Below are 15,193 nucleotides of genomic sequence, written 5' to 3' on the forward strand. Positions count from 1 at the left end.
TATGCACCGTCCGGACTGTTCAGCAGCAGCCCTGCTCGTCCCCTCATTTCCAATTGTTGGGATGTACGGCATAGTATGCTGTGGTTCCGCAGTTCGTCTCAGTGAAGAGGAGATGGGAGATCAGCAAGGCCTGATCTTCAAAAATAGAGAGAGTGCAGGTCAATGCAGAGAGTCCCATCCACTGGTCTTTCAAGAACCAGGACTCCGTTCCTGGAGAGGAGTAGCCAAGCAGCTCTAATGAATACATATAAATATATCTGTATATAGAATAACAATAAAATAAAAAGACCCTGGGTGGGTGTGGTTGTACCTCGGTACCGCAGCTGAGGTCCCTGAAGACAAAGACAAACTAGAAACTCTGTACCTAATACCTAGCCTACCTACCATGTAGGTAGATGGGCATCCAAGTGGATCCAGTAGGTACTTTGCAGCGAGGCAGAGTAAGATGGACGGACACGATAGCCAGCCAACCTGATGAAATTGGACTTGAGATTCGTCTGACGTGAGGTCCTTGATTGATTGGGGGAGTACGGAGTACTATACGTAGACGACACACAATGCGAGTGGCCCTCAGAAGAGAGAGTGCGATGAGCATGTATGTCCCAAGCAGCGAAGGCAGAACCGAGTTTGTTTTCATAAAGCTCATTTCAAAGCCTTTCCCGCAGTTACTGTGCAGTAATTACCCGTATCCGTATTTCACTACCTAGTTACCTGTTCCACTAAGCGGTGGATTACCCGCACTTTCTCCGCAAAGTTGAGCCACTCAGTGGCGCCAGAGCTTACCTCCTGACCGACTGCGTCACACCTGGGCTGATACGCCGAGACCTGCCGGCCTTCGAGTCATTCATGCTCAGAACCATAACGGCGCAGCGCCAAATACTCATCATCGCCCAAACCGTTCGCTTCTCAAATGTGCCTTGGGACATCCGACCTGCTTACAATCAGTTACTCGATCTTTCGCTTCACCATGGCCTCTTACTAGGCTGCTCGCTAAGCTTCCCCCTATCGCTTTAACGTCTGCACCGACGCCTGACATTCACCGCAAACCAGTAAACGACTTTTTGATCATCAAGATGATACCGCGTATAGCATCTCGTTCTTCTGCGCTTGTCACTGCAATAGCTCATCATACCCGGCTTTTACATCCATATTCCTCGATACTACAAACTTGAGATTATAGCTACGCCTACTCTGCAACTTCGGCGCATTCGCCACTCTGTTCACCATACCCAACTATCCAATATGGCTTCCGGCTCCATCTTCACTTTTGATACCGATCCCCAGCGGGTCTCTTCTCCCTGGCTGGCCCCCCAGGACTCGGCAAGGAAGCCCAGGTCCGACGATGGACAGGTCCAGCCCGGACACATCTCGGACTATGGCGTGACCAAGTTGGAGGCCGAGCCACAAGAGGGCCCGACTGAATACAAGCTTCATCTCTTATTGCGACCACGACGTACCTATACGTCCATGAGCGCCATTGCCTCCTCTTGCAATCCTAAAACCCCGGTCTCTCGTGCCTCCAAGATCGCATCGGCAGCTCTATCGGCCTCGAGCCAGAGTCGACAAGTGCGTTTACAGCAACTGACGACACAATTGCTTTGGAGACTTCAACAGTCATGCGCCTACCATGCATTGAATCCCAAAGATCTCATTATCCCAAAGCTTCCCAATGACACAGACGACCTGAGCCAGGCCATGACGCCACAGAAACCGCCTCCGGGCCTGGAGGAATCTCGTGGGGCTTTATACGAGATTGGAGTAGCCGATGATGGTACCCTCGTAGGCTTGACCAAGGACGAGATGGATGAGAGCATCACAACCCTCAGGGTCATGGCCGCTACGTTAGGGTGCCGGGTCGAAATCCTACGCCATGTTGTTGTAGGCGAATGCGAATGGTTGGAGACGTCTGAATTGGTCGACAATGAGGCGACCCAACCTCTTCAGGTTGCCCGGCAGGGAAGACTTTGGGTTGTGGAAGCACTGGTCACTCCTGACTACTCGACGCCGCATGCCGAGCCAGAGGGCTCCCGGGACACTCGCCACGGAACCAAGCAGTCTCCACGAGCCAAGGAGGCTGTCGTGCTACCAAGCAGAGGGCGTTCCACTACCGATCAGCTGAGAATAACTCTCACTGGCCCAACAACTTCGGGGAAATCCACACTGTTGGGAACACTCTCCACGGGGACGGTTGATAACGGGCGCGGGAAAAGTCGCATTAGTCTTTTCAAGCACCGACACGAGGTAGCTTCGGGGCTCACCAGCTCTGTTGCACAAGAGCTTATAGGATATAAGGACCATTGTATCTTCAACTACTCGCAGGACCACGTCGAATCATGGATCGATATCCACGACAGTGCCGAGGACGGACGCCTTGTGTTTGTCTCTGATTCAGCTGGCCACCCCCGCTACCGCCGAACCATCCTTCGTGGCCTTTTCGGCTGGGCTCCCCAATGGACGGTTCTCTGCATCGCTGCAGATGACGCAGACGCAAGCTCGGCCAAAGACGGAGCTAGTTCCTCGGCTAACGAGGTCCTAGGGATAGCAGGTGCCGGCGTTGACCTTGCAAAAGCCCACCTGGAGTTGTGTCTGAAGCTCAAGACCCCTTTGGTTGTTGTTATCACAAAGCTGGACTTGGCTACCAAAATAAGTCTTCAGCGAACCCTTGGCCAGCTGCTGACTCACATCAAAGAGGCCGGGCGACTTCCCAAGATTCTCCAGCCAGCTCTACATAGCGCCCAGGAGTGGACCAACATCTCCTCAGCTGACCTCGACAAAGTCAAGGCCGCCACAACAGAGATGGAGCGGGATGGGGACTTGCTCAAATTCGTTCCCATCATCCTTACCAGTGCTGTTAGTGGTGCTGGCATTGGCTTGACCCACGCCCTTTTGGAGAGCCTGCCTCTTCCACCGGCGCCTACTGCACAGGATTACGTTGGACCGGCACTCAACCCGGAACAACCTTTGTGTCTGTTCCATATTGATGGCACGTTTAGTCTTCCGGCTTCCTACGCCTCCCTAGCCGAAAACCCGAACCAGAATGATATGGGAACCGTCGTGTCCGGTTACTTGCGGTTCGGCCAGCTCTCGGTTGGGGACAGCATTGTCGTCGGACCCTTTCCTTCAGGTGATGACGATTTCAAAGGCATGACACCGGAAGATCGATCCTCCCCCGGCAACTGTGGGCTGTCAATATCTCATCCCGCGTCGGCGGAACTGGCAAAGATCGCGATACGCAATACGGTCGCGGCCTCGACAATCAAAGGAGAGTGGCATGAGGCAAAGATTGTCAGTGTCCGCAACTTGCGGTTGCCCGTCAACACTCTCGAAGCTGGCCAAGTCGGTACCATTGGCATCGTATTAGATATTCCCTCGGATGGTTTCGTCGAAGGGGCCGTTGAGCCTCCAGCGACTGCTCCTCGAATTCGCAAAGGCATGGTCCTGGCCATTCCATCCAAACATATGATAGACACAGGCATGCCTCTCCAGGCAGCCAGCGGGCTAACAGTGTCTTTCAACGACCTGAACGCGGCATCTTTGATGTGCGGTTCCCTTGTCAACGTCTATGTCGGCAGTGTTCGCGCAGCCGCTAAAGTGAAGGGGGTCACCAGGCTACCAACCAAGGATGGATTAAGAGACTCAGGCACGGACGAGGCTGAAGAGATCTTCAATATGAACGAGCACGACGAGTACGCCTGCAGTTCCGTGCCAGAGGTCTCTGGAGGAGTCCAGGCAACGCTTGAGCTGTTGACTAGCAGAGAATGGGTTGAGATGGGTTCGCAGATACTGGTGCTCGAGGGAGGACGGAATGATAGATCTGGCTTAGAGGGTTTCGTTGGCACCGTTGTAGAGATTGTTGACTGAGCTGTGTTTGGGGCGCATTTGTTTATGCGAAGAGGAAGAGCGTGATCGATTGCGGGTGCCGCATTGCTCGTTTGTAGCGTCATGCCAGCATTATTTACTTCATTGATATTTAGGTACGTCATGGAATATAATTTGCGTTCAGTCTTTGCCCTAAGCTCCCTCAATGTCCCGACGCCAGCAACGCCACTTTGACCCACAGCAGCCTGCTACGCCCTCACGATGCCGTAGAATAAGGTCCAGGTGAGGATGAAGCCAGGTAGCCCACCAAACAGTCCACTAGTCCATACGTCCAACGGTCCCTTGAAGTAGCGGCTCGTGTCAAGAAACGGCAATCCTGCCGATGTAGATTCGGGGGCGATTCGGAAAATGTAGAACAAGGCGACGGTCAGGAAGGAGAAGAGGAAATAGAACAGGAAGCCGTTGTATGATTCGAGACCAAGGATGCCGGCAGCGACACCGAAGAGAGACGCCGTCAGACTTTGCAGGTTCGACAGCACCTGCGCAGAGAAGGAGAGAGTTAGTGAGAGCTTGCGCCGGTTGCGAATACTGAGGTGCGTCAGGGAAGCTATCCCACCTTTGTGTTGTGCATCACCGATTCCTGCACAATGGGAGAGATCTGGTAGTCGCGTTCCGACGGCATTTTAAGGTCTTGTGCGTTGGCGTGTAACGGTTTTTCAGTCTTCGGGTTCTCTCGTTTGATTGGGGTGACACCGGGAGGTCCTCAGGTCTTGCAGATTGTTGCGTTGTTGCGTCGTTTCGTCGATGCGCTTCCTGTCGCGAGGGCCAAACAGTAGTAGCGTATGTTCGTAGAGCTCCTCTGTCACTCTGCAGGCCTTGGATTAGGTAATATTAGCAGCATGTGCTGGTGGAGCTTGACAGGACGAGGCCCAGGCAGGCAGACCCAGGATCGGGATCCGGCATCATTATGTTCCATGTCGTTTAAACTACCTAAAATAGGCAGGTAACGGGTACCTAAGTCGCGTCCCCGGATCGAGTGGGGAGTCTGCCATGGTGCAATCTGGTCGGTATCGGCTCCGCCCCCTTGCTGTCATTTGGTCCCAAATTTCATAAGTATGCAGTCGATGACCAGGCACGGTGCACACGCCAAACCTTTTGCGTGCGGTCTTCATCACACGTAAGCTAGTAGCACCGTTAGAACGCTCCGTTGGCTGGGGCAGATCATATGCATTCGCCCCACCGAGGTTCCGTCCTCCCCTTGCACCATAATCGGGACATGCAGGGGTCCAGCGTCATGCCGCTGGTTACTTATGGTCTGTCGGGCTGTCGGTGCGAGCAAACTCTCCCTTCCAACTTCTCGAGCCCCCCGTGCAACCTCCGCAATTACAACGTACCCGCCCGCACGATCCGTATATATCCCCCAAAGCCGAAGGGGCCGTCCATACATCGCTTACACATGTCTTTGCGTTCCTTTGAGTCTGTCATTTGCTTTTCGATCGCAACACGTCTCTCATTCCTTCCGTTCACTATTCCCACGACGCATCAACCAAACCCGACAGTTTGAAGCGACAGATGGCCGTGTTGCTGCTTGCAGGTGCCCTGTCTATACTTGCCCGGTCGCTAGATGGAGCCAGTCGTGTTTGACCAGTCGCCGCTCGCCGAGTACCTTCGTGGTAAGTGCAACATGGCGAGAGGCGATTCAACAACCCCCCATTCAAGCCGACCGCTGACGAGAACCGCGCGTGCGACAGACGAAGGTGAAGACGAGAAGGTGGGATGGGCGCACGACGACTCAGCTTACGATGCATCGCCTCCCTCGAGCCCCGAATTCGCACCGACGGGTCGGCCGATGGTCAGATCGAAATTCCGCAACAATTCCCTCCGAGTCGACATACCCACGAAGGCGGCCTCTGACAAGTCATACCGAAAAAGCTACTCGGTGCGCACCACTCAAAACCCCCTATGTGTGTCACATGGGGAAATTACTTACCTGTGTGTCCTCCAGACTGCGGTAGCGTCCAGGATTGACCGAGCCGACAACTCCAAATTCCTCGAGCAATTTCGCTATACTATTATCGCATCCCAGCTATTGAGTGGGCACTCCATATTATCCCAGCACAATGCATCATCCCGGTCCGCCAATGCTGCCATTGACGGTAATCCGACCGACAAGCTGCTCGACTCGACCGGCGCGGCCGTCGTCGTCTTGGGTGCATTGGCTCTGGCTGTTTCGATCAACTGGCTCGTAGGAGCAGGACCATTGAACAAGAGAAGGACTGCTATTATTTTGCTGGTCGTTGTGATCACTGCAGGGATTGCCCATGTGTTCATGCGGAGGCAATGGCTGAGGTATAGGCGACTGCAGGCACTTTCAGAGGTCACTGCGTTTGTTTCGAACTCCCAGGAATTTGACAGTGCAACTGGTGCAGCCATTACGCTGGTACAAGAGGTGGAACTTGTTTCCAGAGGTTACCGTCTGTAAGTTTTGCCTTCCGAGGCTGACTCGTTGCGACAGAAGGTCTATGGGTGCGCTGACACAAGACTTAGGAGTGCGCCACTTCCACCTATCAGCCGTATAGAGGATCGCTCACAGACGCGCAAGTGCGTGCGGCTACGCAGGGCCCTCAGGACGTGCTTTGCCGATGTCATTCCCGCATACGACCAGACCGTTTCGGTAGTTAAAGGCTTCTCGGAACAACTTGACTTGGAGAAATATTACGACATTTACGACATCAGCGACTTCGACATGTCCGATGCCAGGCAGGGCTTCCAGGAGAATGAGTTTGAGGATAACGAATCACTTCGGACGCTCAAGGTTCTTGCTGCACGGTTTCACACCATTCGCAAGATGTTCTTGTGTGCGCTGCTGGCCCTGGATGCAAGCGGCGACAGCAGCGACCTCTTGAAATGGACAACAACGGTGGAGGTGGTTCGCGCTCTCAATACGGTCACTCAAAAAGCGTTCGAGAGTCTAAGAAGACTTTTGAGCGATGAGGAGTGTAAGTGATCTCCTTCTGGCGCGATGACAACTCGCAACTGACAAACTGTAGCTTTCCCGCCGCCGCCGACTCCAAAGATGCCCCTGACGCCCGGCCGAGAGAGATGGAGATCGCAATTACGGAAACTTAACTCCCTATCCAGCGGGATTCGCGGCTTGCAAGCCAAGCTGACTTTACTGAGAGAAGAGTCTGATCGTAGCCTCAACGAGTCCGACGACATTTCCGAGCTCGGCTCCAGTCTGATGCTGCAATACGAGTCTATCGGAGCGGATTTGAAAACCCTGATGCAGGCCTGGGAGGAAGGCAAAGCAGCTCTCGCCATGGGTATCGACCGGAACGAGAAGAGATTATCTTCTATGAGCACATTGCTCTCTCCAACCAGTTCACTTAGCGGCCTGACGACAGTCGAGGAAGGGGGGGCAGCCGAAGCTCTCAAGGCGTTGAACGGAGAGTCACCCTCCAGCACGGACTTCGGCAGCACAGGGGAACCCGACACGGAAGAGGTCTTTGAGGCTGTTGCCCAGCCTAGGCCTCGCAGCCTATTCACCAGAGAGGAGCGCATCATCAAGATGCGAGAAGATCGGGAGAAGCGAGAGATCGCCAAAGAAAAGGCCGACGCCAACCGGGGTATGATGAAGGAGCTCGAGATGGTCATCAACCTCCGGCCCCGCCCGCGGACTGGGATGAATCCGTCGCGCGTCGTTTCAATGTGACGAGGACACGACATTTGATGATGGACAAGGCGTTTGTGGGTGAGAAGACTCTGAACTAATTACAGTCATTGGAAATTTTGATTTCCTATGTTTTTCCCTTTCTTCTTAATTTCCGATACATAATGTTTACAAACATAGCCACTATCCACTGATTGCATATAGAAAGGGGCTCAAGGACACGCGGGCGGAAGGTATCGTTCGTCGGGTTGCTCTATTGTATTTATGATGACACTGATGCGCACCACGGTCATTCGGTGCAGGTTCCAAATTTTGGCCAGAGGAGGCTTGTACAGACCAGTGCTAGTTCTCTACCTGAATAAGAAAAACAATTGAAAAAGAAGAGAAAATTTTTAATCATTTGTTTACTTGTCTTTGTTTACATTAGAACTAGCCACATGCTCATTTGATGCTATGCATAGGGCAGCTGCGTTGCTACGTTGTATACTCCGTACTATACTCCGTATACTACATAGTATATCCGTACAGTGCATTGGTATATTAAACAAAGGACCCCTGGCTGTTAGGGGAAGAAAGGGGCCTCCATTAGGGGCTGGAAGCCCGCGGCCCTCTGAGCTGCAGCCCGGTTAGCCCGGGCCACTATCTCAGGTGGGCAGGTGCTTGGTCCTTTGGGTTTGTACCTAGGTAGCGCACGGTCCAGCCGTCATCGACCAGGAAGACAGGCCATTGAAGGCAGTCGAGGCAGCATTCTTTGGCCCCGCGCGAGGTTGGCGTCGTGCCCTATTAAACGCTTGACGCGTTGTCTCCTCTTTACCAGCCCACCACGACGCGTGACTGTGTTTGCCCATTAAAGTGCTTGCCGCGACGAGACCTTCTCTTCTTCACCAACCACACATCTTGACGACCAACTTTCCCGCAAGAACACAGAATCACCTCTACGTCTTTCTCTTCCGTCTCTTTTTGATTTCTGAAGATACCCCTCTCCTCTTTTTTTTTTGTAGCCACGCACATATTTTGCCAGTATGTTGCTCCCTTTGCCCCCCTCGCTGTTGCCTGCTTGGGTTTTTGCTCCCGCGGCATGAAAACGGTACTGACGTTGCACAGAGATGTTGGAAGCCAGACTTGACCAGGCTGATATCCTGAAGAAGGTACTGCATAACTAAAAAATACTACAGTCCCAGGTGTCAAGGATCTCTTTCGCTGACCTATCTAGGTTGTCGATGCTATCAAGGACCTTGTTCAGGACTGCAACTTCGACTGCAATGACTCCGGCATCATGCTCCAGGCCATGGACAACTCGCACGTTGCTCTGGTTTCCATGGCCCTCAAGGCCGAGGCTTTCTCCCCCTTCCGCTGTGACCGCAACATCGCGCTCGGCGTCAACCTGGGGTCATTGACCAAGGTCCTCCGCGCCGCCCAGGGCGACGATGTCTTGACACTCAAGGCCGAGGACGCGCCCGACAGCCTAAACATTCTCTTTGAAAGCTCCGAGAACGACCGCATCAGCGAGTACGACCTCAAGTTGATGGACATTGACCAGGAGCACCTGGGTATCCCCGAGACGGACTACGCCGCGACGATCACCATGCCCAGCAGCGAATTCAGGCGAATCTGCGCGGACCTGATGGCCATGAGCGAGTCTGGTAAGTAGCCTCGAACACCGTTCGGTCCCAAATATACCATGGTCTGACAACCATAATACAGTGACGATCGACGCAAGCAAGGACGGTGTCAAGTTTGCATGCAACGGTGACATCGGCAACGGATCCGTCACCCTGAGAAGCCACACCAACGTCGACAAGCCCGAGCTCAACGTCGACATTGCTCTGTCGGAGCCCGTCTCCCTGACCTTCTCCCTCAAGTACCTCGTCAACTTCTGCAAGGCTGCCGCTATCTCCAAGCAGGTCAAAATCTGCCTGTCTAACGAGGTGCCACTGCTGGTCGAGTACACCCTGGTGGGCCAGAGCCACCTGCGCTTCTACCTGGCGCCGAAGGCAAGTTGACCCACGACATCTAAGGCGGGACTAAGACTAACACGAACCTACAGATTGGTGATGAGGAGTAAAGCGGTGATCGACGAAGGGACAAAGTTAATATTGCGGGCGTTGCACGGGATCTGGGACGGGACAAAAGCGCCTGTCCTTTTTACTCTGGATTGAGTTTTGCATGTTCTATAGAGTATGCGCAATACGTTGGTAGACGAAAGGCAAAAAAGCACTTTGGGAACCACGAAAGATGATGAGATTACTGTTTCCGCCTTGAAACCCTTCAAGCCTCATACTTTGATACGCCGATATGCCGAATTTCTCGGCATAGGCATTGCGCTGACGGAGACCGGATAATGACAATTCTCGATCGAAGTGCGCCAGCTGCCCACAGCTGCGCTGGCAGCCAATCTTCTGGCTATAGTGTTTCCAATTCGGGCTAGTGCGGGGTTGTTCGATGCGCCCTTTTGGCGGGGTCATTGTTTTTTCCCTTGACCTTTCTCTTTTGAGTCAATGGTGCACCAGACACTGCCACACTGGTTGAAAATGTTGGATTTGGAGTCAGAGTGGGAACGCGCGGAGCTAGAATGACCTGGAACTGCGGCACTCTCCAATCCCTCAAGCCTCTTACAAATGTTCCACTACTGCAGCCTGATTTCGCACTTGGATCTTTGGGGTTTGCGCCGATAAAGAGATACGTTCCTTTGTCTTTTGGCTCTTGTTCTCGTAACGTCCGAGTTCCAAGTATCTCCCTTTCTCTTTTTTTTTATTACATAGTACATGTATTATAAGTAATACGTTATCGCACTCTTGATCGCTCCGCATATCGGCGTTCCGCCCCCACCGATATCCGACTTCTGGTATCTGAGACCATCTCCTCCATATGAGGCACCTAGAATTGGACGACACAATCTTACATACCATACACGCGCAGATTACACGGCAATTATGTCCTCAGAAATTCCCATTCCTGATACACGCGTCCTGGCCGTCGCCAGTCACGTAAGATACGCCCCCCTTGGGCTTTCGTGCCTCTCGTACGATGTATAACTGACCGTTTCATTCAAGGTTGTGTCTGGGTGAGTCCTCACCGTCTTCCAGAGGCGCTCGTGCGCGCTTGGGGAGAAGTCTTAGTCGCAGGAAATCTGGCTTACGGGAAACCCAGAAACGTAGGAAACAAAATCGCAGTGTTCACGCTGCAGTCCCTCGGCTGCGATGTCGCGGCCCTCAACACCGTTCAGTTCAGTAAGAGACCTCATCCAACACACCCACTCACTCCTCCTTCAACCTCGGCCTCTTGTTTTGTTCTTGCAGGGCCGAAAGGTTCTCATCAGGACTGACTCCCCCCACCCAAGGCAACCACACCGGCTACAGACAATGGAAGGGCACCAAGGTGTCCGCGCAGGAGATCCGGGACCTCTTCGAGGGCCTCAAGCAGTCGTACCTTGACGACTTTGACATGATGCTCTCGGGCTACATCCCGGGCGCCGAGGCCGTCGTGGCTGTGGGTGACATCGCACAGGAGCTCAAGCGCAAGCGGGTCGCCGCGGGGACGCCAGGCGACTTCTTCTGGGTTCTGGACCCCGTCATGGGCGACAACGGGAAGCTATACGTCGCCGAGGAGGTTGTGCCCGCGTACCAGTCACTCATCAAGCACGCGGACCTGATTCTCCCGAACCAGTTTGAGGCCGAGTATGCAAACTTTCTCCCCCCCCCCCCCCCCGGGGGTCTACCTCCCGACTTCTGTCGTGGTTGCAAACACTTAGACTAACACCTTACTAGACTCCTCTCGGGCGTCAAGATCACAGACATGCAGACCCTCCAGACCGCCATCCGCGCCTTGCACACGAAATACCGCGTTCCCCACGTCGTCATCACCTCCGTCTCCCTTGCCTCGCCCGACCACCCGCCCTCCCACCTCTCCGTCGTTGGCTCCAGCATGTCGCCCGCCACCGGCGAGCCGCGCCTCTTCAAGATCGTCTTTCCGGCCATCGACGCCTACTTCTCCGGCACGGGCGACATGTTCGCCGCGCTGATGACGGTTCGCATGCGCGAGGCCGTCATCGCCGCCTCCGCGAGCGTGACAACCGGCCCCGCGGGCGGGGAGGGCCCGCTGAAGGACCGCGCGTCATGGCTGAGCGGCGACAATGTCGGCGCACTGGAGCTGCCTCTCGCCCGGGCGGCGGAGATGGTGTTGGCGAGCATGCACGAGGTGCTGACGCAGACGGCTCGGGGCATGCACGAGGTCGTGCGGGCCGCCGGGGTGGATGACACGACGGAGGAGGGGAAGCGGAGGTTGCACCTGCTCAAGAGCAAGAGCTCGGAGCTGAGGCTCGTGAGGAACCTGGCGAGCCTGAAGGCGCCGGTGGTGGAGTTCCGGGCGAAGAAGCTGTAGCTGTAGCTGTAGAGTATATCCGAACGGGGTCGCATGCCGCTGTTGGGAGGGGTGGTTTTTACACATACACATACCACATATAGACACACGCACACACACACGCACACACACACGAGGGGTAGTCGGCAGGCTTTTTGATCACCTGCATAGGGCGGCGTAGGATGGTATAGAAAAAGGCATTCCATGGTCGTAGCACTGTCATCATCCGTCTATTCTTTTACGCTTCTGGCACCCTTGTTCTATGAACACTTTTTCTGTCCGCCCACTGCGGTGCCATTCTATCCGGTCCATCTTTGGCGGTCTAGGAACCCCTTTTCCCATGCAACAAAGCCTCCTTTGTATTGTATCGGAGGGGGGGGGACGATCTATTGCGTAAGAGCGACGCCCGTGCTGCCGAAGCCGCCGGCGCCACGCACGCTCGCCTCGAGCTCGTCGACCTCGACGATCTCGGGAGTGAAGATGCGCTCTACGACGAGCTGGGCGACGCGGTCGCCCTCGGCGACTTCGAAGTCGGCTTCGGCGTGGTTGAAGAGGAGGACCTTGACCTCACCGCGGTAGTCGGCGTCGATGACGCCGGCGCCCGTGTCGATGAAGTTCTTGGCGGCGAGGCCGGAGCGCGGGGCAATGCGGCCGTCTGTACATACGAAGGGGGTCTATGGTTAGCCAAGTTGTCGCTCGGGGAAAGAGGCAGGACCGGTGCCGGAGCCGGTGCCGGAGAGAGCTCTCGGCAGGAACGAGGTGCAAACGTACAAGTGCCGGCCGGGACGGAAATGGCAATATCGGTGCTGACGAGTGCCTTCCCGCGCGCCGGGATGGTGGTGGCCTTCGCAGCGTAGAGGTCGTAGCCGGCGGCGTAGAGGCTGCCGCGCGTGGGCAGGCGAGCCTTGTCCGACAGCTTCTTGACCTGGAGAGGCGGGCAGGGCTCCATGGCGGCGGGGACGGGGGCGTCGGCAGAGGTCTTGACTCGCTTTGCGGGAGGGTCGAGTTGCTGCTGTGCACTGACGGGTTCAGAAGAGCTCATGTTTTGTTTCGTTTCGTTCGGGGGTTCAGTTGGACTGTCTAACAAGATGGAAAGTTTACCAAAGTAGGACCGAGGTGTTGAGTTTCGGTGTAGCGGGGTGGGGGGAACGGCGGTGTCGCGACGACGCGCAACGACGTGGATGGCGAATTGGCCAATAGAAAACAGCCGTTCAACAGGGTCGCTCAATTGCCTCAACCGCCTTGGCTAACATCGGGAAAGGTCGCCATTGAACAGGTATATATTGTGTCATGCTCTTACCACTGCCAGAGCTCTTTCCATATTGCGATTTTCTGTTGTGGGAACTGAATAGTCTCATGACAGTCGCGGGACCTGCAGCGAGTCACATACCCCAGGCCCCTAGTGTTTGCGCATCGTGTATTGGCATTTTTCACGTAGAGAAACAATGAATAGATTAAAAACCTTAGAAATTAAAAATCGCTCGACGCATAGGCCGAGTTCCCAACCTCGACACCAACCTTTGCCCTTCTGCCCAGATCCGGAGGAAAGTGCAGAGTCAATCGCAGGCACTGTGAATTTCAATATCATATACGAGCCCGCACTGTAGCCACCAAAGCCCGAGCTGCCCCGAGTTGTCCTCAGCAGGGCCTTGGCGGCCATTTAAGGAGCCACCCATCCTGACTCGAGATGCTTAACGCTTAATAACAGGAGCTTTTCTGTGACATTGCCGGGCCCCAGGAAAGATGTGCCGTTGCAGGAAAATTTGGTTTGATTGACTCTCTGTCCACAATTCCACACGGGGGATCTGCGCATGAGCGTCACAATCGCACGGGTGTCCGGCAAATCGTGCCATCCTAGTCATCCAGCTCCCTCCCAAAATCAATCAGCTTGAGCTTCGTAGCGTCCCTGGGATGGAACTGTGCGACTTTGGATCTGACAAGGAACCGCGCCGCCGCCGTCTCCTTGGATAGCTTGACGTATGCCGTCGTGCTGTCACCCCCCGATTCCACAAGCTGATTCAGGAGCTGTTCTGTCAAAGCCCGCATCTCGCGGCCGGCGGCTGCTGCCTCGTCCGCCTCGCCGCGCTTCTGACTTGTGTCCTCCTGTGGCAGGCCCCAGACTTCTTCAAGCCTCCGTTGTCGCTTGTCCTCGTCCGGCTTGGGTTTGATCTTGGCCGGTCGACCTTGAGCATTGAAGCCCGCAATCAGTTGGTCCGAGTCAATCTCCATCATTTCACCTACGACCGGGCCACCAAGATCTTCTGCAGCCAGCTGTGCCGCCAAGTGATCGTCAATAAATTTCCTCAGGGCCTTGAGTAGTCTGGATGTCTCTGTGTCATAACGCTTCTTCTTTTGCCTGAGTTCATCCAGTCTCTCCTGGACGACCTGTTGAGGCGTTAACTCCATTCGAGATTCTGCCTCGCCCTTGAGAGACTGGATGCGCTTCTCTAGACTCTGCTGAAGTAGCTTCTGGTCAGCCAGGTTCGCTTGCTCGATTTCAAGCCTGCGTTTCGTCCGGTCGAGGGAGGCCCCTTGACTCATCAGATACGCCTGGGATTCAGTAATGGTCTGATGAGTCTTCCGCAAGGCCAAGAGCGCGGGCAAGACGGATTCCGAGAAAGGTAGGAAGGGGGGCGTGCTAGCAACTTGCTCGAACGCACTCTTCATCACTTCGTAAGGTTCTCTTCCTGCCCCAGATAGATTTTTATTTATGTGGCCATCGTTTCCCTGAAGCTGTCACCCAGTCAGCTCAGAGTCATCAAAGGGCCACGAAGTAGGAGGCATACCGCTGCAAGCTTCTCCTTGTGTTGCTGAATGTTCTGTTGGAGTTCTTGCAAGCTCTGTTCCAGGTTCAGGGCATACCTATCGCCGACAGGTCGAGGTGCTCCGTCCATGGTGCGTCAAGTGCCGATTCCCAATGTCAGACATTGATGGTTGGCTAGTGTTTTTTTATGTAGCGCGACACGGTTGCAATCCGGGTCAGGAGGCACACGCGACCTATAGAGGATCCCCTGGGAGAAACGAAACAGTTTAAGCAACGGCAATAGAGAATCCCTCCAAGCCTTCCCAAAGCACACGGCCCGTCGAAGCAACCAAGATGTCCAATAGCGTCGTGCGTCTGATCTCATCCCTGTCAGAGAAAACAAGCCGTGTTCGGGCGCTAGATTGTCTCTAGCTGTTTCAAAAGAGGTGTGTCACTGTGTGTCGGACGCAGTTGATATTCCGGGGGGGAAGGGGGAGGGTGGACAGCGCGCAACCTGCACAGATGGTGCACTTCCTTGGCTGTCTAGCAGAGTGACTGACAGGCTGACAAGTGACATCGACAGCGCAGGTCTTGGGTTGTAC

General features: G+C 54.6%; 7 protein-coding genes across 7 annotated transcripts; 4 read left to right on the forward strand and 3 right to left on the reverse strand.

Moving 5' to 3' along the window:
- Nucleotides 1-1,242: 1,242 nt before the first annotated feature.
- Nucleotides 1,243-3,861, forward strand: GLRG_01519 (GTP-binding protein; the record flags this gene model as incomplete). Its single annotated transcript, XM_008092204.1, has 1 exon — nucleotides 1,243-3,861. The coding sequence occupies one exon, from the start codon at nucleotides 1,243-1,245 to the stop codon at nucleotides 3,859-3,861; it is 2,619 nt and encodes an 872-aa protein (XP_008090395.1).
- Nucleotides 3,862-4,067: 206 nt separating this feature from the next.
- GLRG_01520 (uncharacterized protein) lies at nucleotides 4,068-4,501 on the reverse strand (the record flags this gene model as incomplete). The annotated part of the gene is made up of 2 exons (XM_008092205.1): nucleotides 4,068-4,358; nucleotides 4,436-4,501. The coding sequence occupies 2 exons, from the start codon at nucleotides 4,499-4,501 to the stop codon at nucleotides 4,068-4,070; spliced, it is 357 nt and encodes a 118-aa protein (XP_008090396.1).
- A 942-nt stretch (nucleotides 4,502-5,443) lies between these two features.
- GLRG_01521 (uncharacterized protein) lies at nucleotides 5,444-7,531 on the forward strand (the record flags this gene model as incomplete). The annotated part of the gene is made up of 5 exons (XM_008092206.1): nucleotides 5,444-5,492; nucleotides 5,571-5,758; nucleotides 5,825-6,297; nucleotides 6,367-6,818; nucleotides 6,870-7,531. 5 exons carry the CDS (start codon nucleotides 5,444-5,446, stop codon nucleotides 7,529-7,531), a joined length of 1,824 nt encoding a protein of 607 aa, XP_008090397.1.
- A 1,064-nt stretch (nucleotides 7,532-8,595) lies between these two features.
- Nucleotides 8,596-9,492, forward strand: GLRG_01522 (proliferating cell nuclear antigen; the record flags this gene model as incomplete). Its single annotated transcript, XM_008092207.1, has 3 exons — nucleotides 8,596-8,637; nucleotides 8,703-9,132; nucleotides 9,194-9,492. 3 exons carry the CDS (start codon nucleotides 8,596-8,598, stop codon nucleotides 9,490-9,492), a joined length of 771 nt encoding a protein of 256 aa, XP_008090398.1.
- Nucleotides 9,493-10,422: 930 nt separating this feature from the next.
- Nucleotides 10,423-11,869, forward strand: GLRG_01523 (pyridoxal kinase; the record flags this gene model as incomplete). The annotated part of the gene is made up of 5 exons (XM_008092208.1): nucleotides 10,423-10,476; nucleotides 10,543-10,553; nucleotides 10,640-10,719; nucleotides 10,830-11,166; nucleotides 11,257-11,869. 5 exons carry the CDS (start codon nucleotides 10,423-10,425, stop codon nucleotides 11,867-11,869), a joined length of 1,095 nt encoding a protein of 364 aa, XP_008090399.1.
- A 365-nt stretch (nucleotides 11,870-12,234) lies between these two features.
- On the reverse strand, nucleotides 12,235-12,890 carry GLRG_01524 (dUTP diphosphatase; the record flags this gene model as incomplete). The annotated part of the gene is made up of 2 exons (XM_008092209.1): nucleotides 12,235-12,503; nucleotides 12,620-12,890. The coding sequence occupies 2 exons, from the start codon at nucleotides 12,888-12,890 to the stop codon at nucleotides 12,235-12,237; spliced, it is 540 nt and encodes a 179-aa protein (XP_008090400.1).
- An 812-nt stretch (nucleotides 12,891-13,702) lies between these two features.
- GLRG_01525 (uncharacterized protein) lies at nucleotides 13,703-14,742 on the reverse strand (the record flags this gene model as incomplete). The annotated part of the gene is made up of 2 exons (XM_008092210.1): nucleotides 13,703-14,581; nucleotides 14,635-14,742. 2 exons carry the CDS (start codon nucleotides 14,740-14,742, stop codon nucleotides 13,703-13,705), a joined length of 987 nt encoding a protein of 328 aa, XP_008090401.1.
- Between the last annotated feature and the right edge of the window lie 451 nt (nucleotides 14,743-15,193).

Source organism: Colletotrichum graminicola (genome assembly GCF_000149035.1).
Source record: "Colletotrichum graminicola M1.001 genomic scaffold supercont1.4, whole genome shotgun sequence".
NCBI classification, from domain to species: domain Eukaryota; kingdom Fungi; phylum Ascomycota; class Sordariomycetes; order Glomerellales; family Glomerellaceae; genus Colletotrichum; species Colletotrichum graminicola.